Genomic DNA, 26,376 nt, shown 5'->3' on the forward strand with positions numbered 1-26,376 from the left:
TAGCTCCGACGGTGTTTGAAACGAACGGTGGCATTTTATGCCTGTCAGGATCTCGTCAATGATAGACAGCAATTCTTTCATGCACGCCGAGCTCTTCGTAGAAGTCTTACCGAATAAAGTTGAAGGAACATATAAGCCTGGCGCTCAGATTGGATTTAAGGTTGTAACAGCGCTAAAGAATGTCAGCAAACGACATCTGAAAATAGCTTTCTTGAGGGCTGTTAACTTGGGGCTGCCATTGTGTGTCCCATTCTTGAAGTTCTTTGATCAGGGTATATCCGATTTAGTGGGACCTTTATACACGTCAGATTTGTTGTACCTTCTCTCTGTAGAGATGTCTTCCCGAAAACCCGCTAGAAAATAAAATTAATGTAATAAGCGAATACACCATATAAGGGACTAATTCGAGAAACGTAGCATGGTAAGTAAAATTCTCGAATTAGTTTTAATTATTCGCAGGTACGAAGTACCACAGCTTGAATTGTCTCGATCGTACAGCACACGCATGTACATGGCAGCGTCAAAGTTAGATAGCACGTATTCATTTGCTGACGTATACAGGTAGACCACCAGGCAAACCACGTCAGGTCTTATTAAAACACACTCGCTCATATCTGTTGCTGCGTTTATTTGAATCCCACCTGTGACAAAATGTCACAATCACTGCGAGACCGTTCGAGAAAAGAGACAACTCGTTGCACTGGAAGCATTTAGCTTATTGTCTGTGGCTTTGATGGCCCGAATTAAATAAATGTCAGTGAGTCATGTCTGCGCAGCGCTCTTGTTGTATGCGCCAGACTTTCGCTATATAACGTGATAGTTGGATGGCACTGACTAAAAATTGTGACGTGTGTTTCGATGCAATCAAAAAGATATTCAGTACGGACATTAAGCCTCCCCCTTCCGGCTTAAGGAGGACCCAACTGATCACAATCCTATGGAACATACAAATTAATGACCCACTGGCTTAAAAAGCGTCGTGTACAGATACAAAGTCTTACAGATACATAAAAATTATTTCTAACGTCCTAGTTCGCTTCGTTTAGAAATATATGATTTCTCTACTGAAATAAAAAATAAACAATAAACGCGTTTTAGTTCATTCAGTTTTCACTGGATGGCGCTAACTCTCACACAAGCGAGAGTTTCATCTCTTTATTTAAGTACGGCAGGGACATATTTCTGAAAAAAAAAAAAAAAAAGCAGACTAGGCCGTTTGCAGCATTTTCAAGGATCGGCGAAACTTTTCCTATAGGTGCACGATGGTTTTTGAGCCCGTGGGTCATGTCCCATAGGAATATTAACAGGTGAGTCCCCCTTAACCGTAGGCGAGGAATAAGGCCCAAATTTTAAAACCTTCCTTACCTTACCCCATTTCCTCACCTTACTGAAGGAGCCCTTCATGCTCCCTTACAGTGAGGCGACCTTGCAGCTCCGATTCTCATTTTTAAAGCCTCCCTCAACCTTCCTTACCAAAGGGCGCCCTTACTCCCGTCAAGGAAGACATTCGTGCACATGGGTGCGAGGGTAAGCGCAATTTGTTCTTAAAATGTGCCTTCATTAGCCGTGATAGGCATGTAATTTGTCGTGTTTTACATTTATACGGGCATATATATTTAATGTTTGCTTATTGCGCAGTTCTTGAAACAAGTTGTACCGGTCGGTTACTGCAGTTGCTTGTAAGTCAAATCTAGTCTGGCAACAGTCTCACGTTGATTTTTGTCAACATCGCATTTAGCGTCGAAACGTGTGAGCCAACGTTTTGTGCGAGCCTAGCGCCAGTGTAACCATGCCCGGGAAAGTGTATTACACAGAAGAAAAAAAAAAAAGAACTTCTCCAAGAACTGGTACGAAAATACAAAAACTTTGTAGAGTGCAACAAGAGCAACGCCATGTCGCTGCACGCGAAACCTAAAGTGTGGAAGCGACTTTGCGACGAATACAACAGCATGCCCAACGTGTGCCCGCGTGATGTAAAACAACTCCGCGTCATAAGCGTTTCCTCTTCGTTGCGTTTGGTAGCCGACGTACTTTGGGAACAGGCGCAAGCACACCGCCTGCGTAACTACCCAGAGCCCATTGCTGACTGTGGGCTGCGAAACGTTGACGAGGTTGCTTCTCAAAATCACGCGATTCCCAAATTGGATGCGCAAACCATACCCTCTAAACAACCGCTCACACACACACGCGCGCAAAAAAAAAAAAAAAAAAAAAAACTCACCCCGCCGGGAATTGAACCCCCAACTTCAGCGCACGGGCGCGACGCGCGAGAGCACTGTGCCACTGCCCAAATGGTGCTTCGTTGCGAAATAGCCTGGGTAATAGACGGAGGCCCATCCTTCCGTGTCATACGTCGGTGTTTACTAGCTGGTTTACACAATTCCTGGCTGGTAAACTGAAATTTCTTAAATAGCGCTTGCACAGCAACGTTCCCCGAAGCCCCCACAATAGCTTATCGCCATCAACTCCGCTGCTTCGCGAAAGCGCTCGCAATAATGTGTGTGCACGGCTGCCGGCTGCGACTGCGATTTCCCACTGCGGGGATAGTGCTTGCTGTACTTTGGTTTTACGTTTCACATGAAAAACCTTGGCCGATGTTGATGCCTTATTACCCAAATTACCCTACGTAACTTTTCTTCTGCACGAAACTGACCTTACATTTTCTACAGGCGAGCCGATCGCACACGCATTTGCAGGTTGCAGCTCCGGGGTAGCGGCGTCGCCGAAGAGCACGGCCGAAGCCTCGAACGCCAAAATACGGATTGCATTAGCGCTAGTGTTGAGTTGTATGGGCTTCGTGGACGTTACTGAGTTTATTACACTCCAGAAACTATCAAAATAGAGCCGCATTCATTGCGGCACGAATGTTGTCGGGGAGCAGTTTTCGCTTCTCGGTCGATTCCCGACGATGACGCGTCGGTCAACTCGGTCAACCCGGCGCGGTCGGTCAACTCGGCAGTTGGCCGATGGTTTGGCGACTCGTCGGCGTCGCCGTCGCGTCGTCGTCGCCGTCGTGTCGGCCTAGTGGGAACGCGCCTTAACGAGGCGTGTGCCAAGTGCTGCGGAGAAGTGTGCGTCCAGTTGAAAGAGCGGGGTAAGGTCGCATCAAGGTAGCCCCCGAGCGACCTTGCAGTAAGGAGACATCAAGGGAGCGTTTCGTAAGGAAGCCTCAGTAGGGAACGTTCCAAAATTGAACTAAGGCCTCCTTGCGAGTTCTAAGGCCACCTTAGTAAGGTAAGGAAGGTTTTAAAATTTGGGCCTAAGAATAAAATGATAATGGTTGGATGAAGGCGGCGCTTCTTTCGAGCACGTAAAACTGGCGAGTTTCATGCTGCAATTTTCAGCGAAGAGATTTTTCCCCCCTCACGTTACCGCGTCTGTATGCTTCAACCAGCTGTGTTCAGGTTCTACGAAGAACCGCGTTTTTATCGCTAAATTCAGCCGTAAATTTTGTGCTTCTCCTCGGTACGAATCGGCGCTGTTTACGATCTCTATTCTGCTGGTATCTTTCGTTGGGGATGCATCAGACGGACAGCGAACGGGAAATGAACGGGCGTAAAAACGGGGCAATACCTGCTATTGCAGTAAATTACCCGAAGCCGCCGCCGACGGTGCAGATGAAAAGGAAATCGTGGCGGTGTCCTCTATGAGGTAGATTTAGTTGCAATGTATTCAGTGCCGCGGTGATGGATAACGGAATGCATAGTATACGCCATAGGCGACTTAGTTTCTTATAGCCGTCATGTCGGTTAGTAATGAGAGAAACGGGGAAACTACGGCAATTTTTCGATGGCCTATCAAAACCAAGCGCACATCGTTCTGCGCGTTACGTGTTTTTTTTTCTTTTTTTTTTTTTACGAAAGTCAGCGGGATTTCTTTGTTTCCAGATCCTAGACTTAAAATAAAGGAAATAGGGGAACAACTTCGCTTTGGCTCACAGCGTTCGTGTGAAATTAGCCCGAATCAGTGTAATTATAATTTACCTAAGAAGCTGATATTTATTACTGACTTTTTTACGGCCCCTGACTCCTCTCATACTTCTGATTCTGTTGTTGGGAATCAGCCATGTTACCCACGCGGACGGGTACTGCTTAAGCGTCTTTCCAAAAAAAGAAACAAAGAAAAGATCAGCGTTGCTTCGTACTTGAACATTCGTTATTCTCATATAATGCCTTGTATAAACAAAAGGTCAACGGTTCTATATATACGACGTGGCACACGCTTGCCGAATCACATGACACGACGGATATGGAGATGACTGAGTGATTTAGACTGGCGATTCTTACTGTTTCCACAATGACTTCCCAAGAACTTGCTCACGATCTGACTCGGGATACCTGTGTTTTTAAAGCGAAAGCTTTCTTAATGGGAGCAATGAAGTTCTGTCGAAAAACTAGTACATTTCCTCATATACCGGTTGGTTGGCCGAACATCTCTGGTAAGATCTCTGGACACGCGGCGCGTGTGCGAAACCGGGCTTAAATTGTATCAAAACGGTAATCGCGAATAAGAAACGTATACGGTTCTAGATGAAACAATACACGCATCGGTCACGAACGAGGTCAATAGTATACCATTATGTCGTAGACCACGTATCGGTTTACATTTAGATCGTTCGTAGATGTGTTTACTCATTGCGCTAAAAATTGTTGCATGGGTTCGTTCTTCGTTCGCGCGATGGGTCTTTGAAAGGTTGACGATAGATTTGACGCACTTTCAGCGAAGGATGGACGCACTTCTAGCGAAGATATTGAAGCGCTTTTGATGCGGTTTTGATGTCATAAGTGTTCCGCGCTCCTCTCAACTTTCTTTATGAAGGGATGGTAAAGCGTTCTTTCCCCTGACGCTGGGGAAAGAAAACACTTCATTTAGCCTCGCCCGCTCTTCCTTCTGTTACGAATCACCCAGCAACACGTGTTTTTCCGCATCAGCGACCACGTGGGAATCGACCATGTGCGCCCACGTGTCGGTGAATCGTACTTTCGTGTCTCGACATGCCGGGTCAGTCACCTCGCTTGGCAACGTGATTCCGGCAGCTGCCAGCGCCACACCCTTCAGGCACCTGCGCGTCGCCTTGACCTTCCCGGCTCAGACGTTTCGCTATCGGCACGATCAGCAGTTGATAGCGCGACCCCGGCACCTTTCAAGGACACTCTCTCCCCCCCTCTCGGACGCCATGTGGGACGAAGCCATGGGTGACTCACCAACTATGGACAGAGTGTGTGCGTGTCTGTGATTTCGTGGCGTGTTACTCTTGGGGGCGTTTTTTGGGTATAAATAGAGGCCGCACAAACGTTGAAAATCATTCCTGTCTGAGCAGCGAATCCATGCGGTCGCTCTGCTCGTGTCCTGCATTGTAACCTCGCCCGTCGGGGCATTGTATGTTTTTTTGGCTTCGGCTCACCTCTCGCTATGAAGTAAACAGTTACGTTCGCCTATCAGCTCTGGACGTCTTCCCGGCTGCAGTCGCCCCTGACACGGTCGCAACAACTGGTGTTAGCACTGGGATGACTCGGTCGCAACAACTGGTTGGCAGCGGTCGGATGACAACTTCGTGACACCTGGAGCCAGCGGTGCGAGACCCAACACCACGGACGTCAAGGCGGCTTCGGACTTCGCAGAATTCACGGCGGTCAAGGGTGAGTGCGGGACTTTTCTTCACTGAGTTTTACCAGGCTTCTGAGGATAGCTGGTAGGGCGTCTGTTTTTGTCGCGTGGGTTATTCGCGCAAAACAATTTTGGAGCAGTGGGAAAGCAGTACTCTAGACCGGCCATGAATTTGAAGGCGTTGAAAAAACCGCAGTTGTTGGAGCTTGCAAAAGAGTTGCGCTTGGATGTTACAGACGCGCTGAGAAAGCCAGAGCTGATACAGGCTATACTCGCTGTTGGGGCTGACGATGACGAGCTGTCCGAGTGCATTGAGACGATCAATGACAGGGAGACCGCTAAACGTCAGGCTGCAGAGGCTGTGCGCCAGCGTCAGGAACGCGAGGAAAGAAAGCGCGAAGAGGAACGCGAGGAAAGAAAGCGCGAAGAGGAACGCGAGCAAAGAAAGCGCGAAGAGGAACGCGAGCAAAGAAAGCGCGAAGAGGAACGCGAGCAAAGAAAGCGCGAAGAGGAACGCGAGCAAAGAAAGCGCGAAGAGGAACGCGAGGAAAGAAAGCGAGAACAGGAACGCGAAGATAGAAAGCGAGAACAGGAGCGACAGCATGAGCTGGAAATGAAGCGTCTAGACGTCGAGGCGTCTCGAACTAGACGTCAGAGTGGCAGCAGCGTGCAGTCTGCGGCGACTGAGCGACCTACGTTGCGAATGTGTGACCTAATGCGACCCTACAAGGTAGGAGAAGACATCGGTCTTTTTTTGGTCAACTTCGAGCGTACGTGTGAGAGGGCCCAGTTTAGCCGAGACTCATGGCCGCAAAAGCTGCTTACGCTTTTGCCAGGTGAGGCATCCGACGTGATGGCCCGCTTGCCAAAGGAGGAGGCGGAGGACTACCAGAAAGTCAAGTCTAGCCTCCTGCGTAAGTACAGGCTGTCAGCAGAGGCATTTCGCCAGAAGTTCCGCGAAGCCGAGAAAGCTAGAGGCGAGTCGTACTCGGAGTTCGCCTACAAGCTGAGGGCAAATATGGAAGAGTGGCTCAAAGAGGCCGAGGCCTTCGGAGAGCACGACAAAGTGGTTGAGTGCTTCGGTCTTGAGCAGTTTTACCGCCGTCTACCAGAGAACCTGAGACTCTGGGTGCAAGATAGGCCAGGGGTAAGTACTGTTGATCAGGCAGCTCAGCTAGCCGACGAGTTTGTCGCACGGCGAGGTGCGCAGGGGCCGAAAGACGGCCAAAAAGAGTTCAGGCCGAGGCCTGATAAGCCAGGGCCGAAAGGCAGAGCTTCCCAGGTAGACGGTAGAGCAAGGGAAGTCGTTCTCGTGGATAGAGAAACTGGCCACGATAACGAAGAGAGAGCAGCAGACGCTGAGGAGCAGCGCAGGCAGAAAGCTTTCGAAGCGCGCAGACAGGCTGCGTGTTACAACTGCGGCGAGACGGGACATTTCGCTGCCAGTTGTAAGAAAGGAAAACTCGTCTTTCACGTACTAGATCAGAGTGAGGACAGCAGGCAGTTTCTAGAGCCGTATGTACGGGAGCTAGTCGTCAATGGTAAACCGTGCCGAGTTCTTCGTGACTCCGCGGCGACGGTAGACATGGTTCACCCTTCGTACGTTGAACAGGATCAGCTAACGGGGCAGTGTGTTTGGGTGAAGCCAGCCGTAGGTGCACGAAACGTTCGTCTGCCGATTGCTAAGGTCAGCATCGGAGGTCCGTTTGGTGAACTTGTGACGCACGCAGCAGTATCCCCACAACTACTTCCGGAGTACAAGTACCTATTCTCGAACAGGACGGATCAGCTGTTAAGGGAAAAGGGGTACCATTTTGAGAAACTGCCGAGGAAAGAACCAGCGGGGCTCGCTGCGAAGAGCTCGAGTAACGATAGGGTCGCCACCTCTGTGAGGAATGGCGAAACTCAGACAGAAAGCGATGATGGGGCATTTCTAGAGACTCACGACGGAGGGCAGCGTAAGTACACTGTGTGTAAGGTCCCTACGGTGAGCGGAGATGTTTCGTCGCCATGTTCAAAGTGCGCTAGATCACTGGAATCCCTGAAAACGGCTGTCGACCCGAACGCGAGCAGTTCGCGGGCAACTGAGCCGTCTTTTGAGACAGGGCAGCCTAGGTGTAGTGTGCTTCTAGCAGGAAGGAAGGAGAATGGAAACACGCTTCGGTCTTCGCGTGCCGAGGTTGTCGCTGAAAGCGCGAGGGACGACGAGGTAGTGACTGTTGGGAACTGCAAGGTGTCTAATGGGCTCGTCATGCCCGTTTCACTCCCAGCTGATGCTCCCGTCGTTAGGACAACATCAGCTGAGCTAGTTGAGGTTCCGGTGTCGCCTGTGGCTGAACCGAAGTCTAGAAACGACCAGCCTAGAGGAGTGAACGTAAACGCGTTCCGAGGTTCGTTTGCCAAACGCGTTCGTAAAAAAGCGAGCAACGAGGAGGTAGCAAAAACTTCAGCGCGTAATTGTGGCGCGTGTTTCAGTGCGAGCAAAGCTGTGAGCTCGCATCGCGTCGAGGGAACGCCGCCTAGAAGCAGTGCACGCCTAACGTATGAACGGGGGAAAATCCCGCTCGCTCCTCCGCGCGCTCGACCTTTGTCGAACAAGACGACCGGTGTCATTTCACGCGGTCACAGCAGCGTTGAGAGAACGGCTGCAACTAAAGTGCGGTACCGAAAGGGAAAGGCTCAAGGCATTGACGAGAGCTCAAATCGCAGCTCTCGGCGCGAGAAGTGGCCTGTTGACGCCTGACTTTCTCAAATTTCTTTGTTTTTCCTGAAGCAGGTTTCGCCTTTATGATTACGTTTTTTTTGTGTGTGTGGGACATTTCCAATCACGCGAAATGTCACCTTTCAGGTTTGTGCACTTGTCTAAAGTACTGCTGGGCTAAAAATATAACTAGTGTAGTTAGTTATTAGCGTATTTTTTCGCATCTAAAAGCCTGGTAGATCTTCAGTGGGGATTTGTCTTCGCACTTGCCGGCGATGCGGTTGTGTCTTGCTGTGTTGTTCTGTTGCTTGCCTGACCAATCCAGAGACGTTCTTGGGGAGCCACTTCTCGTCCAGTGATCAGCCATGTGAAGCTCCAGCACGGTGTCGTACAGCCCAGGCCTGGAGTCGAGCGTCTGCTGAGCACTTCCCTGCGAAAGCATCCCTCCGGACAACGGTTGAAGACCCTTATCCATCGGGATCTCGGACCCCCGGCGGAGAAGCTGTTACGAATCACCCAGCAACACGTGTTTTTCCGCATCAGCGACCACGTGGGAATCGACCATGTGCGCCCACGTGTCGGTGAATCGTACTTTCGTGTCTCGACATGCCGGGTCAGTCACCTCGCTTGGCAACGTGATTCCGGCAGCTGCCAGCGCCACACCCTTCAGGCACCTGCGCGTCGCCTTGACCTTCCCGGCTCAGACGTTTCGCTATCGGCACGATCAGCAGTTGATAGCGCGACCCCGGCACCTTTCAAGGACACTCTCTCCCCCCCTCTCGGACGCCATGTGGGACGAAGCCATGGGTGACTCACCAACTATGGACAGAGTGTGTGCGTGTCTGTGATTTCGTGGCGTGTTACTCTTGGGGGCGTTTTTTGGGTATAAATAGAGGCCGCACAAACGTTGAAAATCATTCCTGTCTGAGCAGCGAATCCATGCGGTCGCTCTGCTCCTGTCCTGTATTGTAACCTCGCCCGTCGGGGCATTGTATGTTTTTTTGGCTTCGGCTCACCTCTCGCTATGAAGTAAACAGTTACGTTACCCTACTGCTCTGGACTTCTTCACGGCTGCAACACCGGCTGGCCGCTCGCTTCCTACACGCTACCCATCGTATGTTGGAGGCCACGGAGAAAGGATCGGGTGCCCCCGCCCGGTCGCAACACTTCCACTCTCGTTCCCACGAGGCATGCTGCAATGTCAGCACGAAAGCAGTGCGGAGAAGCTAACAAGTTTAGGAGGCGCTGCGTTTTTCGCCGGGTCCCGGGCGTTTCATAGTGCTATCGGAGCCTATATATGTCGTAAATGGCTGCCGTTTTAGCTCAAAACGAAGTATATTTTCCTTGCACCAACTAATGGTACTGTATACACTTTAGAAGGACATCTCTAGTTATTCGTCATTGAACCGGCGGCCGAAAATTATCATAGAAATGCCGCTGTCGGATGTTAGCGAATTATGAAAGTTAACGCAGCGGTAATAAATTAATCTAGCGTCTACCAAGCCCAGTATGTAGACAGTGAGAGATAGAGAGAGATAGGGACGTGATTATGGTTATATTGATGATGCTGCTGCTTAGCGGCTTCCCCTTTGTAACGGGGTGGCGTTGCACAGCGACCTTAGTCGTAACGCCACTGTACAATCACCTCACCATTAAAAAAAATACCCTTTATGAATTTTCTGTGCTTGTCTGACTTCTTTATTCGTATGGTTTCCCAGATTCTTCTCTGCTCTTTTCCCACCGACATTCTAACCTTCTTTTACTAACCTCTACTGCTGTCCAATTCACTTCTCCGTTAACCTTAAAGCCGAGGGCTTCCGCAAGCTGGATGTCTTCCTCACTGAGGGCTGGACGGATACCTTTGCACTCCGTTACAATATGTCGCATGGTTTCTGGTTTCCTGCCGCAACTTGCGCACGCTTGTTCCTGTACCGGCTCGCGCATAAGTGCTTTTGTAAGCAAGCAACCCGTCTTGGCTTCAAAAAGCGATACACTCCCTTTGGTATTATCAGAAAACTTTTCCCTCGTGATCTCCCGCTTCCCGATACTGTAGATATATAAGGACTTCTTTGCGTCCATCCTCTTTTTCCAGGTAGTGGTCTCTGATTCTTTCCCTTCATTTTTTATTGCCTTGGTCGCTCCCCCTGCGCTTCCAGGTTTCATATATATTTTGTCCAGAGCCTTCTGGTTCTTTTTCTGGTTCTTTTTCATATAAATATACCGTAACACTTTGGCCACCCATCTCTGGTCATCGAAATTTCTAAGCCGTTCTTCAAAAGATATTTTGCTCTGCGCTTCTCTCACTTCAAAGGAGGCCCGTCCCATGTTTCCCTGCACTGCCTCATTTGTTGTTTTACTGTGTGCTCCTAATGCCAATCGACCAATACCGCCCTCTGATTTACTTCTGAACCTGAATGAATCTCTGATTTGACACACAATATTTAAAATTTACAGCGCACCTAGGTGACAATACACGGACCACGCAAAAAAAATAAGCAAAACTAAAGAAAATATAACCCCGTTTGTTGATTTTGAGCGGCTACATTTGATTTTTCCATCGACCACGGAGTTGCACACAATGTTGAACGAAACTGGACACATTGTAAACCCATAGAGCATATATTTTGTATGTTCACATTTAGGATCAGCCGTGAAAAAGTTTTTGCACCGTTCAAGCTAATAACAAACAACACTAGGTTCTGTAAGCGATAAGCCAGCTTGGTCAAGATGCATTCGGTCAGAATAAAATTTCCAGTGAATTGCCGAGCTGTTACCTCCTGAGAATTTGGCCATTTCATCAGCCGACCGGCTAATCACACATTAACGCGGAAAAATAAACGATTTCGTTCATTTTATCAAGAAACACTTAGGTGGTCCTCAATTTTTTGTTCTGTAATTTAATATAGTTATGCGGCACTATATTTATCGTCCTAATTGTTCTATGCTCGTCTTGATCGGGATGTTATCATCTTAAAATGTGGCAAGTAGCCTTCATTACAAAATTTAGAGAGAGAGAAAAAGTAAAGAAAAGGCAGGAATGTTAACCAGGCTACGGCCTAGTATGCTATCCTGCACAGGGGAAAGGGGAACAATGAGGAAAAAGAGATTGACTGCTACAAACGAAAAGCAGGCACAAACGAAAAAAAACTGCTATGAACGAGAAGCAGGCATGTTCACAGACACGCCACTCGTCTATTTTGTGTGTGTTTGTGTGTCGGTGCGTGCGAGACTGCGTCCGGTTTACGTTTACAATAGTGGATTTACATGACCTCATTTCTTCAATTCGCAGTTCCTAAGCCTGGAACTTGGTTCCATTTTCTTGCGGACAATGCATAGGTCTCCCCCAAATAAAATTCCCTCGACCAGAAGTTCACTGCCGGTGAGGTCGTATGTGTTTGTGTTTGATCTTTTTCTGTCGCTGTATTTTTCCAACTATTGGAGTGTTACAACCAGGGAGTTCATTACCTGTCCGTCACGGCATCACCACAGTGTACCTTGAGATGATTGATTACGTATCTGCTGGCAACAGATTGGCTCGGCGAAATAGCTGAATGGGCGCGCATTATTGCACACACATCTGAACTGCGAGGACGCGTTCATCTCGCAGCGCACCATGACGATGGCGATAGCCAGTTCTATGGACTAGGGGTTGTCTATATAAATAGTTTACAGCTTGCAATGGGTTACCTCCAGAAGACCCTGAGACACAATTGCGCGGGCCCAAACAACGACGTATCTCACGTGTTACTTGTTGAACTGTACGCTTTAGTCGTCGAATAGGGGGAATAGTGATCGGACAAAATGAGATACTTGTCTGATTCACCTTGAGTAAATGTGAGCATGACAAGTCCATGCTATTAACTCAAAATGGCACCATTAATAAGACCATACTGCCCCTCTGGACATATTTCACAGCTATATTCAATACAAGTCTATTCGAAAGTCCAATGCACTTGTATTCCATCGTTCGTAAACACTCAATTGGCCAGACCTTTGATCAGACTGTAATAACAAGGTGTTTAGTATTTTAAAGGGACCCTGCAACACTTTCTTCCACTTTTTTTGAAATATTAAACGCTTGCAAAACGTTGTCTCCCAACACACCCAGTACTTAGATTAGGGAGTCGCAAAGTACCCCAGGCAAAAATTACTGCTCTATGCCCATCAGATAACATAAAAGCTCGCTCAAAACATTTTTCTCTCTTTCGCGGTCTTAAATTTCTTCGACCGCTCGAATTACGTCACTAAGGCCATGTAGCGGTTGTTGGCCGGTTTTCCTTCAGTTGCAGCAATGAACGCTTTTCGACAGCAACTTTAAAAATAAAGCCACAAAAACAAAGCAGAAACGGAAGGCGTATCTGATGCGACGAGCAAATCACGCAGTGCCGCTCCGTGCTCGCGTTAACTATAGCTTTCGCAGTGCTTCCAGACACGAAGGAAAGAGTGAAAGTGTTTATCGAAAGTGTTCCAGGGTCCCTTTAAAATGTCATTGTGTTCGCAGCAACAAAATCCGGCCGAACAGCTGAAGTTGCAGCTGCACTCTAACAGTCATGTGCATAGGGTTCACCACAATGAACTGTTTTGACCAGTCCATGCAGCGAACAATAAAATTTAGCCGAATGATGGTGTGGAGCACAAGGTTTGATTCACAGGTTTGGTCCTCGCTCTTTATTCACGCAACGCAAGCGTGACGTTTTGCATTGCGCGGTGTCCCAGCGGAGCTCTCATTTCGGAGTCAAATTGTATGCACGTAACTGTCATTCGCCGCATCTGCTTTGCTGGCGGCATGGATTGGCCAGTGCAGCACAATGTTATGAAGTTGAAATACGGCAGTGCTTTAAAGAGGTGGGATATATGAGCGTAGCCGCAGCGAAAGGAACGGATGTATTAATACCACCTGACATTTTCCAATACTACTTATATGCGATAAAATCTCGTTTTCGTGCGGGCTTGTGTCTCTCATTTCAGTTGCGTTGTTTCTGAAATGTTTTGGAGGATATCAAGAGAATAACGTTGTGTTCGCTGGCGTGCTAGTATTTCTGGCTTTTTTGTTTGAAGCGCGCGGTAGCCTATGTGGAAATTTTATTGTGTGTGAATTTCGTAATGTGTAATTTTATTATGGCAATCTTTGTACAGGTACGAACTCTGGTTCATTAGGAACAAATGCGTACAAATTTTACGCGCAGCGAGGCCGGAAAGAAAGGCTACCTATGTGTCAGCCGCCCATTGGAAAACAAGATATCCAGGATCGCTACGCATGGCATGTCTCTAAAGGTACCCGACCCGTAAAGCTTTCTATGTGTGTCTCTGCTTGGATCGTAATCGTTATCGCACAGGCTCAAAATAAAATTTATGAATTTTCAGCAGTTGAAATAGAACCCCCCTTATGTTTCTCAAGCGGGAACCATAACAATTTTTTTTATTTGGATGTGCGACTGTGACGTTTCGTGTGGAAGTATACGTTCTTAAACGTCCAATAGATTGAGTATGAAGTCATGTTCGGTCCCCAATTTTACCCGCATTAAAAATGGAATTTTTTTTATCTTTTATTATGACGAGAGAAAATAAGGTCAGTGTCAGATATGATATCTTGTGTCTGGAGGGCCATCTGGTCTCAAGGAAAGAAAATTGCCCAGGCCCCACTCTAACTTGGCAACATTTCGAGCGCGGAGTGCGCGAGTTCATTTCCCTACCCTTCCATATGCAGATAAGATCTCTGTGACACGTTCTCACGAAGCCGGCTCTCGCGCAAGCGATCCTGGGAAAAAATAAAAAATAAAAAAACTGCTGAAGCATATTTAATGAGACGAGAAGAGGAAATCGTTTTATCGCTTTTTTTTTTCGCTAGGTTCGTGGACGAGTGTTCCGCCGATGTTCACGCTGAGCCTAAAACCTTAAGATCATACTTACTGCAGCTGTACTTGTTGCTGAGGCACTATCCATGCTGCTGTGGCGCTGCCACTGCAAAAACTGAAGGCCAACTCAGATACCGGGCGAAATTCCTGATGAACGCGTTTTTGCTTGGTCTATTTTTTTTTTCTTATGCACGCGCTACGGGGCAGCTCGCAGCCAATAGGAATTGAGCGCGCTCCGAGTGCTTTTCTAAATTTTTTCTGACGAACCCGCTATGGAACCGTAACTGCTTACCGAGGCTTCACTACCATCCTCTTTTATTTTAAAAATTTCAATTTATTTATCACTGACCGTGCGTCTGTTCGGTCTTCAAACTGGGGACATCAAAATTCGTAATATATTCGTCGGCCCCATACTCTTTAGCGCTTAAACACGAGCCAATTTAAAAAAACAAAACGTTAGCAAAATGCGCCATAAAAAAACGCAACGTTAGAATATTTAAGGTAATTTTCAAGGACTGGACTGTGAAGTGATAGTAAATTCGTGAAGGCATCACGAAACAATTCAGAGGGTCGAGTTGAAGACACGCAAGGTAACGTTTGTTGCTACTAACCGTTTCCAAGTTATCGCATCTAGGTAAATGTACAACGGACCCTGGTACATGATCGCGTCATTTCTGCACCCCACATCTCTCCTCGAAGCACGCGGATGAGCTCTTAACCTCTAGGCATTAACGAAGAGCCAAAGATGGTGTCATCAAGCTTCTCACCATACACCGCGGGCTTTAAACGACGCCCACAGAAACAGCTTGCACCCACGGCAAGTTACATTACACCTGTACAAAGCCACGCAAGTAGCAAACGGGACTCGTACAGCGCCAAACACCTGACACCAGGCGGCTCCGAGGAGTACAGGGACAGTGATGGGTCGGATAAGTGACGAAAAGAGGAGCACGGGGGAAGAAGCCTCGGAGGCGCAAAAGGCGCGCGGGAGAAGAGCGGATAGATGGGCACGGTGAGGGACGCCGATAAAACAGCCATTTGCCACCGGGGCACGTGGCTCGGCAGGACAGCGAGCAAACAGACACGATTGCTAACCATTACACTTGTCGGGCAGCAGCACCACGCGAAAGGGAGACGCGGAGCAGCCACGGCGATCAGCAGCACCACGCACCGCCGCCAAACGGGCCCATAAATATCCTGGAGCGCCCAAAGGGAGCGAAAGCCACGCCGCCGCCGCCGACAACGCGGGTGCCGGCGGCAGCAAAAAGGGCCTCCTCATCTTCTTCCCCCCTTGGCTGAAAGAAAACCGTTTCAGAACCCCGGGGCTCGCCGAATATGACCTTCCTTTTTGAGCTCGAGAGTCCACATCTCCTCTAGTCCATCTCTCCCTCCCTCTTTCCTCCTCTCCGAGTTGCAAGTGGCGCTGCTGGCTGCCCTCGTAAGAGCGTGCGGCGTATATTATTGCGGTCGTCCTTCTCGGTCCCTCTCCGAGCCAAATGGACACCGCTCGGCGCGCGCGCGCACACAGACAGGCATGCCCGGGCCGTCCGGACCGCAATAATTTGTGCGTCACCCCCGCGGGCCGAAAACGAGCGTTTACGGCCGTTCTTTATGGCGTGCCAAGTGATTGCCGATTTCGGGGGCACCGCCGCTTCTCTCCGCCCCTCCTCCTCGCCCCCTCTCTCCTCCTTCCGGAGGCCAGCATCTTATTCCTCTTCGCTTTTCAATGCGCGCAACATTTTACAAAGGCACCCGCGCGACTCGATGAACAGGTGTAGGGGAGCGTATGCGGGCGCGTGTGTGTGTGTATACTGTTACGGGGCCGCTCGAGAATGGGTCCTCGCCATGCGATCGCGCCCGGCGTGCGCTGCTGCGCGCCTCCGACTCATTAATCCGCCGAGCTCCGCTCCCTCTCTCCCGGCTCGCACGCCGCTCTCGCCGGCGATAAGACTAATGTGGGAAGGCCCAAGTCGGGGCGGGCGCTTATGGCCGAGATTTATTGTTATGGACCTCTTTGTAATGCATGCACGGATGAAAAAAAAAGGGGGCTGCTTTGCCGGGCGAGCAATGCTCACGTGTTCCGTCTCGCGAGCTCACCCACGTGCGCGCCGTTCGTTGTCCTTCCTAGTGATTTTTGTTTCGTTTATGTCTTCGTGCAGTTGATTTGCCCCTCCCTTTATCTCCTCGTTAGGCGGGAGATTACGAGGGTGGACGTGACCGACGGGAGAAACAGCGTGTCGGTGCGCGTATATACATAGCGGAGGGGGCGATGTAAATAGATGTGTGTAAGTGAGGCGCAAAATGGTCGCGTGCCACCGCGTTCTCCATGGCCTTTTAGTGACGCCGCGGGCGAGGAAATCACTGCAGAACACGCGAGTGTCACGATTTTCGCGCGCTCTCTTCCCGCTTGAATTACATCCACACGCTCGCGCCGTCGTGTAGAGGAACCGCGGCGAACTTGACCCTGAGTCGCGGGGATTGCGAGACCCTCAGCGCTTGATTCCGCGATAATGTGGGCATCTCGGAGCCCGCACTGATACGCGATGGGGGATTATTATTTCTGACGTTCCTTGGTGAGACGTAACACAGCTTAGTCGTCGAAAAGGATTACTGCACTGCAGCGTGCTGTGCATGCTATTATCAAATATTATTCGCGCGCAGTTGCAGGGACCGGTTACGTTACACTCACCACGAAAACAGGAAGCTTCATGGTCCCGGATAACGGTATAGTGGTCAATGTGGTGGGGAAATAAAATGTTGCTAAACATTGTTAGCTGTTACAACATAAAGCACTAATCGGAAGTTTCTGTTCGATATGGGCGTTAGGAAAATGTTTAAAACAAATATATATTCGTCGTCGTTCACCATAACCCATTGCCCATATTCGCCGTTCCCCATAATCTATTCTGCATATTCGTCCTTCATTATAATACGTTCCGGATACGCCGTATTAAACCAAGTGTGCTCAACCGCGCTTAATTCAGTCCAACACGAGGTTAACGCACTAATGGGACGCGTACATAACATGTATACCAGAACGAGAGACAGCTGACCGTGACGGTCTTGTTAGACATACGAACTTGCATACCCTGCGAACATCTGTGTGTGGGCGCCCAGAACACTCCGTCAAGCGCCCAAATGTAACAACATTTCAAGCTGCCGCTGTCAACAGCAATTCCGCATGTTTGAGGCCGCGAGCGCGGCGCTACACACACGATAGGCTGTTGTGGTGCCAGTTGGCAAACATCGCTAAAAGGAACTAACGCGCGCGGACGTCTAAATCGGGCAGTTGCGGCAGTGGCGGCATCGGCGCTCGGCCAGCAGGCCGCGTTGGAACGCGTTCGCTCGCGCCCCGCGAGAAGCTCGCGATGCTCGCCGGGCCGTCCCTCCTACAGCCCGCGGCCCGTTTTAGCGATGACTTCAAATTTAGATGGGGGAACCAGCGGAGCTCCATCGCGCGACCCGCCGTCGGGCCGCCCAGTGCAAGGACGACTTTTTCCTCGTCTATTCGCGCGTGCTATATGCGACGACGAGGAGCCGAACGGGGCCCCGGATGGCTAAGCCGGGGCCGAACTCGAAACCAGGATATTGTGTCACATATATGCCAAGTGCCACGCGCCGCTGCTTCACTTTGTTTTTTTAAACTTTCGAGTCGTGAGTCAGGATATAGCTTTCTGCAAAAGTACATTGTCTCTGTTTCGAGTAGCAAAGACCCACCTGTGTTCCAACCGGTGTTCCAAAGACCAACCGGTGGGCAAGTGTGCATGCACAACTGCGGTGGTTGGGGAAGGAATTTCGCTTTCGGAACGATAAAATAATAAGAAAGCAAACAAAAACAGTTTTATTAAGTCCTTTATAAGCAGGAATAAAATGATATTACCTGGCTCGTTGACGTTAAAACTGTCAGTGAGTTTTTGACCATCATCACCCTAAATATAGAGAAGCAACTGGACCCCCTTTTTGAGCCACTCCCGACGTGCATTAGTAACATCGGTACTTCTCATGAGCAGCAGTTTTCATCAGCAACTTTCAGCAGCCTTAAGTTACCATAAACCGACTGACTGTATCTCAGAAATGATGACCGATTCAAAGGTTTTGACAATGCCCTCTAAACGTAGATACACCTATGCTGCGTTTCCATTATTCTGTTCGCGGAACGTAGCCAAAGGAAAGGCGCGGGGGGAGGGGCGGGGCGTTTCGCAAAACTCTTTCTTTCCGATAGCCCATAACCTCCCCCGAAAAAAATCTCTGGCAGCGGCCCTGCTCTGTTCTCTCTCGTAATCAATGTGTTTATGCTGCAGGCACTTCCCTTTATTTGTTCGTGTCCCCTTTTGCCTGATAATTTTATTCGGTGATATTCGCCCCCATCGCATAGCTGAAGGGTCCAGATTATGAAAAGATGACAACTACGGTTTCATGGTGCGATGAATTGTTACGCTGGAAGCAGCACTGAAGTACATCGCTATTACAATTCACCGCTTGTATTGCTCTTTATCATAAAAAGCCGGAGAATTGCACTCAAAGCTCCTCCCCATGTTAATATAAGACGCATGAGCGCCACTCTCCATCGCACCAGACGTCGTCACTTCCCTCCGGAAAGTCCGCGGCTTGTTTTCCAGCATTTGAAAACACTCCATTTATCAAGGATGTAAACGTTTGAACATTCCATCTTTGCCACCTGCACTCTTTCCATCCGCTCGTTTTCTGCTTGAAGAGGAGACTGGCGATACGCGGCGGCCAAATCTTACGGGTCACCGTGAAACTTCCGCGGTTTCTTAAGCAGTCTCACGTGATTGGCTACACTCGTGAGCATGTATTAAAAGACTCCGCGCGTAGCCAATCATGTGAGTAAACATGACAAATCAGCTTCGTTGTAAGTTTGACTGAACCCAATAAAATTTGGACCCATACTTCCTCTGCAGGTCAGAACATGCCAGCATAAATGTTTAATAGTCTAAGCGACTGTTCTCGGGTATCGAAAGCGTTGGCCATTTCACCGCTCCGGTTATTGTCGTGCGGTGTGGTGGCACAAACATCACTAGCCGTTATATATAGGGTGGCTGATACGCCATGTAGTCTGCCATTTTGATCAATGATTCTGACCGCAGTAGCCATACTTCGGCCGTACCCGCTGAACCAGAGTGTATATGGTAACCATCAAAATACCGCTACAGCTTCCCTCCGCCAACTTAATTGCGGTGTTTCACCCGCCGCGGCGGCAGGCGTTGTGCTGCTGAGCCCAGGGTCGCGGGTTCGATTCCCGGCCACGGTGGCTGCTTTTCTGATGAAGGCGAAAAGCGAAAACGCCCGTGTATTTGAGATTTCGGTGTGCGTTAATGATACCGTGGTGGTGAAAATTAATCCTGATCCCTCCACTACGGCGCGCATCATCGCCTGTGCAGTTTCGGCGCGTTAAACCTCGTAATAAATCAATCAATCAATCATTCAATTGCGGTGCTTCGTTATGGCCTGTCGGAAGCTACCGCATGCGTGAATTATATCGAAACAAGAAACATTTCTGCAGCACACCGCAGGACCACTTTTAATTTTCTTGGCTCGCAAATGAAGCAAGTAAGAGAATAAAATGACTTGGAACCACCTCGACCGTATGACTTTACTGCTCCAAAGGAAAGCTACTTTTTCTTTCGGCAGCTTTAATGCATGTGAAACATTTTCTGTACAGCGGCAACTTCCATGGCGAGCTTAATTAGCGCAAGTAATTGCTGACGGCATCTGGCTGCACGGGGTTAAAACGACCGACACGGATCATTTTCTCGTGCACGTTCAAGTCGTCGGGCAAAATTCCAAGCTTCTCTTTGCACATAGATGGGCCCTCATTTTTCCTGCTTTTTGGAATCTTTCACCACAGTATTAGATGAACCTCCTTTACAGGGCCTGGCAGTTATGCATTTGCGTGCAAGTGTAGAATTAATATGATTTGATTTCATTTAATTGTAGAGTTTAACACGCCGACGCAACACAGGCAATGAGGCGCGTCGTAGCGGAGGGCTCCGGATTAATTTTGACCACCTGGGGATCCTTACTTAACGTGAGCCGAAATCTCGTACACACGGTCGTTTTTGCTTTTCGCCTCCATCATAAAAGCGGCCGCCACGGCCGGGAATCGAACCCGCGTGCTCGTGCTCAACAGCACAACGCCTTAGCCACTGAGCCACCACGGCGGATTAAGTATAGAATTGCAAACTGTATCTTTCTCTATTTCTGCCCCGCTGTCACTTTTGTAGTTTTGTAATAACTTTGTGCCCATTTCTGTCTTTTAGTTTGTTTTGTCCCCTCTCGCCCCCTACCCCCATCAATTTTCGTTCAGACAAACCGCTTTGTAAGCACTGCTATGCCCGGTGAAAGAGATCTGACGCACAATAACTTAGCGTCTCTATATTTCCGACAGCCATGGTAAGTTTGAATAAGTACCATGCAAAAATTAATGGTTCATCACAAGTAAGACGCTCGGAACTGAAATGGAAACAGAGCAACAGCCAAGAAAATAACGGAACTTGTATCTTATAACCCATCAGGCTTAGTTTTTTTCAGTCGAGAAGGATATAATTATACACAAATTCATTAAAAAGGTTTTGCCCTCATTGAAGTTATGTGCTTCAGTTCCCACCCTTAGCATTTTGTGTCCCGAAAATGTTTTGTAGCAGGGAAGCTACAGGATTGACTGCGGACTGACGAAACAGAGAAGCGTGTCCGAAAATTTGTTCAAAATATTTATGTAATTTTTTTTTACCCGCTCTTTATGTGTGGCAGGCTGTCTAGTAATACACACCTTCAGTATATCCATAGGCCCGCGAAGGTGCCATCTATTATCGCTTCAAAAGTGTCAAACAAAATAATAATGAGTATACGCGAGAGTGGACCTTTACCAAGACAAAACTGCAATTTTATAATGCTGCTTTTCTGAGAATGGTGTTAGTTCGATCTGTAGAATGAAGGTTAATAAAAGGATTCGTGAATAAAGGCGTACAGTCGTCTAATGGAGGTCTGCGTGCACCCTCCAAGAGACCGGATAATGAGTTTCACGTGAGGTTATTTTGGTAAAGGAGGCAGTATAATTAACCCGAGCGACTGCGATTATTTCCGAAAAGCAAAGAAAACCAACCGGCAAATAACGAAACTATTTCTATTACATTTAAATGTGGCGGTTATAAGCATAGTGTCTCCTCACCGCCACAACACATGCACCCCCAAAGACACTTTGCTTTCATTGGGCTGCTGGCAGTTGAGGGTTATTTTGAGGCTTCGAGCGTGGGCACATACATGTGGCGTCCTTCGGGTTAAACGATCAGGCGGCGTGTTGCCACAACACGTTGAGCAACAGGCGCTGGCGTTCCAGCCGGAACTCTTGGGCACATGCACAGTGCCCAATCTTTCAAGCTCGACGCACTTCGGGCTCCAGTTTGTCACAAATGGTACATTGTAATTGCTCGAAAGACCCGCCATTTGCTTTGGCTGCACGTCGCTTTCGAAGGTCCCTAACTTTGCGGGCAGAATTCAGCAGTTGATAAGCGCGTACTAAAACCGGACCTATAGCGCCTGAACACGAAGCTCATTTTTATGCCACTATTGTTGGACCGCTCAGTGCCATATTTCGTTCCGAAACTGCCAAAAGACGAAAATGACAAGTTGAAGTGGATCATATTTCCGAGTAAAAAGATATATAGTCTAATACAGTACAAATTCCTCTCGTATACGTTTTACTGGGAGCATCGATGAATTCGTAAGTACTTATGCGTTTGCAATAAGGTTTCGCAGTAGAGCTTATTATCCTCTCATACCAAAGCTTGCACTATTTGTGCTTCTAGGAGGAACGCGCGCATGCTTCAAGAGTACATGCTCTTCACCCCTTTAGATTGATTACCGCACCAATGAATTTCACTAACCCCCCCCCCCCCCCTAAATTCTAAGTCAATAACTTTGTCCCCTGTGATTATAAACCAGGCATCGTTGTAATACGAAATGGCAGTGGGTCTCCGACAAATTTTTGGCCTAATGTCCCGCATAGCACATCACTCACCACGACATTGTCATTTCGTTAAATTAAACTCGAAGATTTTTAACCACAACTGCGAATAAAATATGACAAGAATAACTGGGAAGACTATTCGGCAATAAACTAGATGCTCGCAAATTGCCACTTTGTGTCGAGTAGGCTCTTACTATGCGAAAGTGGAAGTTTTGTCTAAACACACGAAACTTCGCTGAAGTTTGCCTGTTATATATTGCAATGACATGCATAGTTTGAAATTGTGTTCACAAGGTGTATTACTATATCGCACAAAGAAATTCGGCGCGCCAAATTTAGTGCTATCACAGCCTCAGCTGAATGCTCGACTACTGAGATGGCGTTAAAATGTATCATATGTTTACAAACACGTGACAGCAGCTAAGCGCTCATTTACGTCCATTGGGTTTCAACATAGGCAGTTCTTCAAGCGACGCAGAATAAGAGTTCTAGAGTGAATTAGAACGAAAACATGCTATAAAGAATGTTCGCTAATCTGCTTCCCCACAATGCCCACAAAAGGCCAATCACTGCGAGCATAGCTTTAAAATAGGCTAACGACGACGCCCAACATGAAATTTATCTGGAAAATTGTCGTCTGCTCAGTCAAACCACGCAATGCGAGCATGATGATTTGCATTGAGCGACGTCACTGCACAGATTTCATTTTTCGGGTCAAAGTATATGACGGGCCTCTTTATTCTGTAAATTTGTTCCCGCAGGCACCACGATTGGCCATTCATGTGCATTGAGGCAAAGCAGATCCACGGGCATTTTTTGGAGTGTAAATACCCCATCCCTTTTGGACCCCAATAACCCATTTTCATCTTTGTAAGCAAAAAAGCTTTGTCGGTGAAGAGACCCGGTTTTTCCTTGCAAGTGCCTGATCCGTTATACCACCGAGTAATAAACTAACTGTAACCTTCACCAAATTCGCGGAATCATCGCTCCGCCCCCAACGTACACTGTCGCATAACATATGTGCATATACGCCCATATGTAATTACTTCGGTATACTGAAATAATTCGTTCGGGCTCCTAAGGGTTTCTTATTTTGTAACGATGGCCTGGGACAATGAATTTCTAAATGCGAGTAAAGTGATTCCATTTAATCTTAGCCGCATTTGACGCGTCGGCAATCCCCTGATCAGTGTGTCATCAACGTCAATTGTGCGAAGACTAAACTTGCATCATGATCTTTTGTCTTTTCAACTGTTTTCTAGACTACAATCTCCTCAGCAATTTCGGAAGCAGGCGTCACTGCATGCGACTGTCCGCTCGCATGAAGACGATGTGTTTTTGAATTCCCAGGCGCCATTTGTTTTTCTCTACGAAGCGCCTTGACGATTCTGACACTGCAGAAATTGCGCCGTCATGTTTTCACTGCAATATCGGGAACTAAAATTACGTTCTGCCCCGCTTTTATTCTTCGAACGTGGTTTTTGTAAGATTCAGTTGTGACCCTGCAGTGTACCATCCCCTTCGCGGGAACCTTGGTATCGCGCACTGTCGAAGCCACACTACAGCAGCAGATTGCCGGATTGTCAGTCCAGTCCTTTCGCGAGCACTTCATCCGAAGTTATCGAGTGTTATTGGAAGTATTTCGGCGCAGTTAAGTATTGTGGAATGTGACAGCCTGTTTTGTGCGCAATATTAGGTTTATTAAGATAGTTCTCGAAGTGTTTAGTTTAATGGGAAGAAAATTTTCGCGGCGAATTCAACACAAAAACTACATAGCATTCACTGACATTCACAGCTTTATCGCTAAAAAGGACAACCTCTCAAAAACACGGTAAAACCGCAGTGTTCCGCATATGACGAGGGTCGACCTGGATCTATACACTACAAAAATATTTCCCAGAATTCTAGTAGATTCGCCGTCGAAAGTAACTGCCCATACGTTTAAAAGTGATAGTTTCCGTGTCCCTGGATCCTCATATAAACTTCAAAGTGCGCGCGAACTTCACTTTCATTTTCAATATTTGCCGCATGAGAATAATTTGTATTACACTGAATTGCTCCGCAGTAATGAGGAGGCAAGCTGCATTTGAATATCTTGGCAGTGTGCGTATATTCAAAGCGAAACCGAAATGCTCAGGCAATGTCGTGTTTACACGGGAATACCGGGTTGCTGAACGGTTCATTCATTAAACGAGCCTGGTCAGTATGGATATCCGAACTCTCCTTTTAATGGCGAGTGCCAAATCGACTACCTGCAACAACCCAACGTGACAATCAGTGATCTGTAGCCGGTTCAAATGCGACTCCGTTCTGGCGGGAACCGAGAAGCCCTCGCGCACGTGGTGTCTGGAAACCTCCGGAAAGATCTTCTAACCCCGATTATCCTACCTGAAGTCCTTCGCGTAGAACCACTGCAAGCAATGTTTCGTTACATAATGCCCGAGTGCATTATGTAATACATTAAGTTACGTGAGTGATTACGGGTATAACAGGTGAGATATCGTAGTATCGGAACTTACGTGCCCACTCTGCTACTTTGCCACTACTTTCACAGCGTGCCGCGTGTCGCGCAGATTGCGCAAGGCAAGATCGAGACATGTGGGTGTGGGAGCACTTCACCTGCGTTCACATGTGCCTTTTTCATCCACGGGTAGATGACAGGTTGGCCTCCCTGGTTGCAGTCGCCGCCGGCGGAGTTCGGCGCAGTCGGGGTTCCCCCGGGGCTGTGCATGGGTCCCACAAGCGGCGACTGCGGCGAGGGCCTGAGCATGGACGCCGGCGGCGGAGGCGACGGAGACCGCTGCAGCGGCGCGGGCGGGCCCGAGTACGGCGGGCTGTGGCCGCCGCCGCCATGGTCCAGGCCGACGCTGGGCCGCGACAGCGGACTCAGCGTGGTCTGGGTCATGGAACATGAGTGCTGGTAGTAGTGCGGCGACGCGCTGGACACGTAGCCGCCGTTCTCGGCGCCGTACGGCGGGGCCGCGGCGCCGCCGAACGAGGCGTACGGGTGCGCGGCCGCGTGGTGGTGGTGGTGCGGCGGGGCCCCGGCGTAGTAGTCACCGGCGCCATGGGTCGGGATGTAGTTTCCCTGCGAGTACTCCTCGGACGGCGGGAACTTGGGGTCCACGTAGGACGGCGAGTTCATCAAAAACGAACTCATGGTCATTAATTTTTGCCCGCTGAATTGGATGATGGAGATAGTTTTGCTTCGGGGTTGTCGCCGAGCAGCGCCATGGCTCCGCCCCGCCGCCGGAGATTAGCATATCACGTGATGGACGCCATCCAATAGCGGAGGCGGCGCGCGCCGCGCTGACCCCGGCGCTCCCGCGTCAGCGACGATGATGGATGGAGACCGCGCTGGCCGACGCCGCCGCGCACATGCGACTCCGGCACGCCGCGCCGGCTACCTGTCCTCGCGGGGCAGTCGCACGGGCCACGCAGGACACACACAGCAGAGTCGTGGTCGGCTCGCACGCGGCCACACACGCACGGGGTAATCCAGCCACGGGCGAACCGATGCGGCCCGCGCGAGCAGTCGCGATCGAGTGGCGCTCTCTCACGTGGCGGGGCGGACGCGCCAAACTTGCCGACTATAGCGCTGCCGCCGGCGACCGGAGTGTTTGTTGGGGAAAGGGGCGGGCGGGGGAGGGTGCCAGGGGAGGAGGGCTCGTGGGAGGGCGCTCGGCCGCGGCGGCGGCCGCCGAAGCCGCGCGCGGCGGCGGGCAACAAGTTTGGCAACTCCGCTCAGCCGCGCTGGCGCTGCGGTCGCCAGCGATGCTGCTGCTAGCGCTCTAGCCGCCGGTGCCCCCCTTTCTCACAGCGTGCGGGAAAGAGAAATTTCCTTCGTTTTCGCACTGGTGCGGGGCCCGTACAGCTGAGATTCCTCCAGACTAGATAATGTGGCCGGAGGGGAACTTACTTGTTCACCTCCTTCGTGCTTTGAACCATGTTTGGGTGGTTGTTTACCGATGCGGTTTCATGTCCCTTGTTCCAGCTACATCCACACTGATTGCGTAATATTTGGATAAAGGTGCTGAATATCTTTGGGTAAAAGTGCTGAATCGTTCATCTGGAAGCTCCATGAACAATCGATAGTTTCTCGGTGTAGCTTCAAAGTCAATGTTCATGTATAGACCTGCTCAAATAAATGAAATTGCTAATTAAGAAGTCTGAAACAAAATTACATTTTGTCTCTAAATGGTGAAAAACAGCCGCTCTCGTAACAG

General features: G+C 49.1%; 1 protein-coding gene across 1 annotated transcript in view; it reads right to left on the reverse strand.

Moving 5' to 3' along the window:
* Nucleotides 1-25,773, reverse strand: part of Dfd (homeotic protein deformed) — a 46,819-nt gene extending 21,046 nt beyond the window's left edge. The window contains 2 exon segments of the mRNA XM_077707039.1: nucleotides 24,770-25,394; nucleotides 25,396-25,773. Coding sequence (XP_077563165.1) covers nucleotides 24,770-25,394; nucleotides 25,396-25,413 — 643 coding nt within the window. The 5' untranslated portion in view covers nucleotides 25,414-25,773.
* Between the last annotated feature and the right edge of the window lie 603 nt (nucleotides 25,774-26,376).

The sequence above is a fragment of the Haemaphysalis longicornis genome, unplaced genomic scaffold (genome assembly GCF_048455015.1).
Source record: "Haemaphysalis longicornis isolate Haplotype H1 unplaced genomic scaffold, Haemaphysalis longicornis Haplotype H1 scaffold_4, whole genome shotgun sequence".
Taxonomy (NCBI): Eukaryota; Metazoa; Arthropoda; class Arachnida; order Ixodida; family Ixodidae; genus Haemaphysalis; species Haemaphysalis longicornis.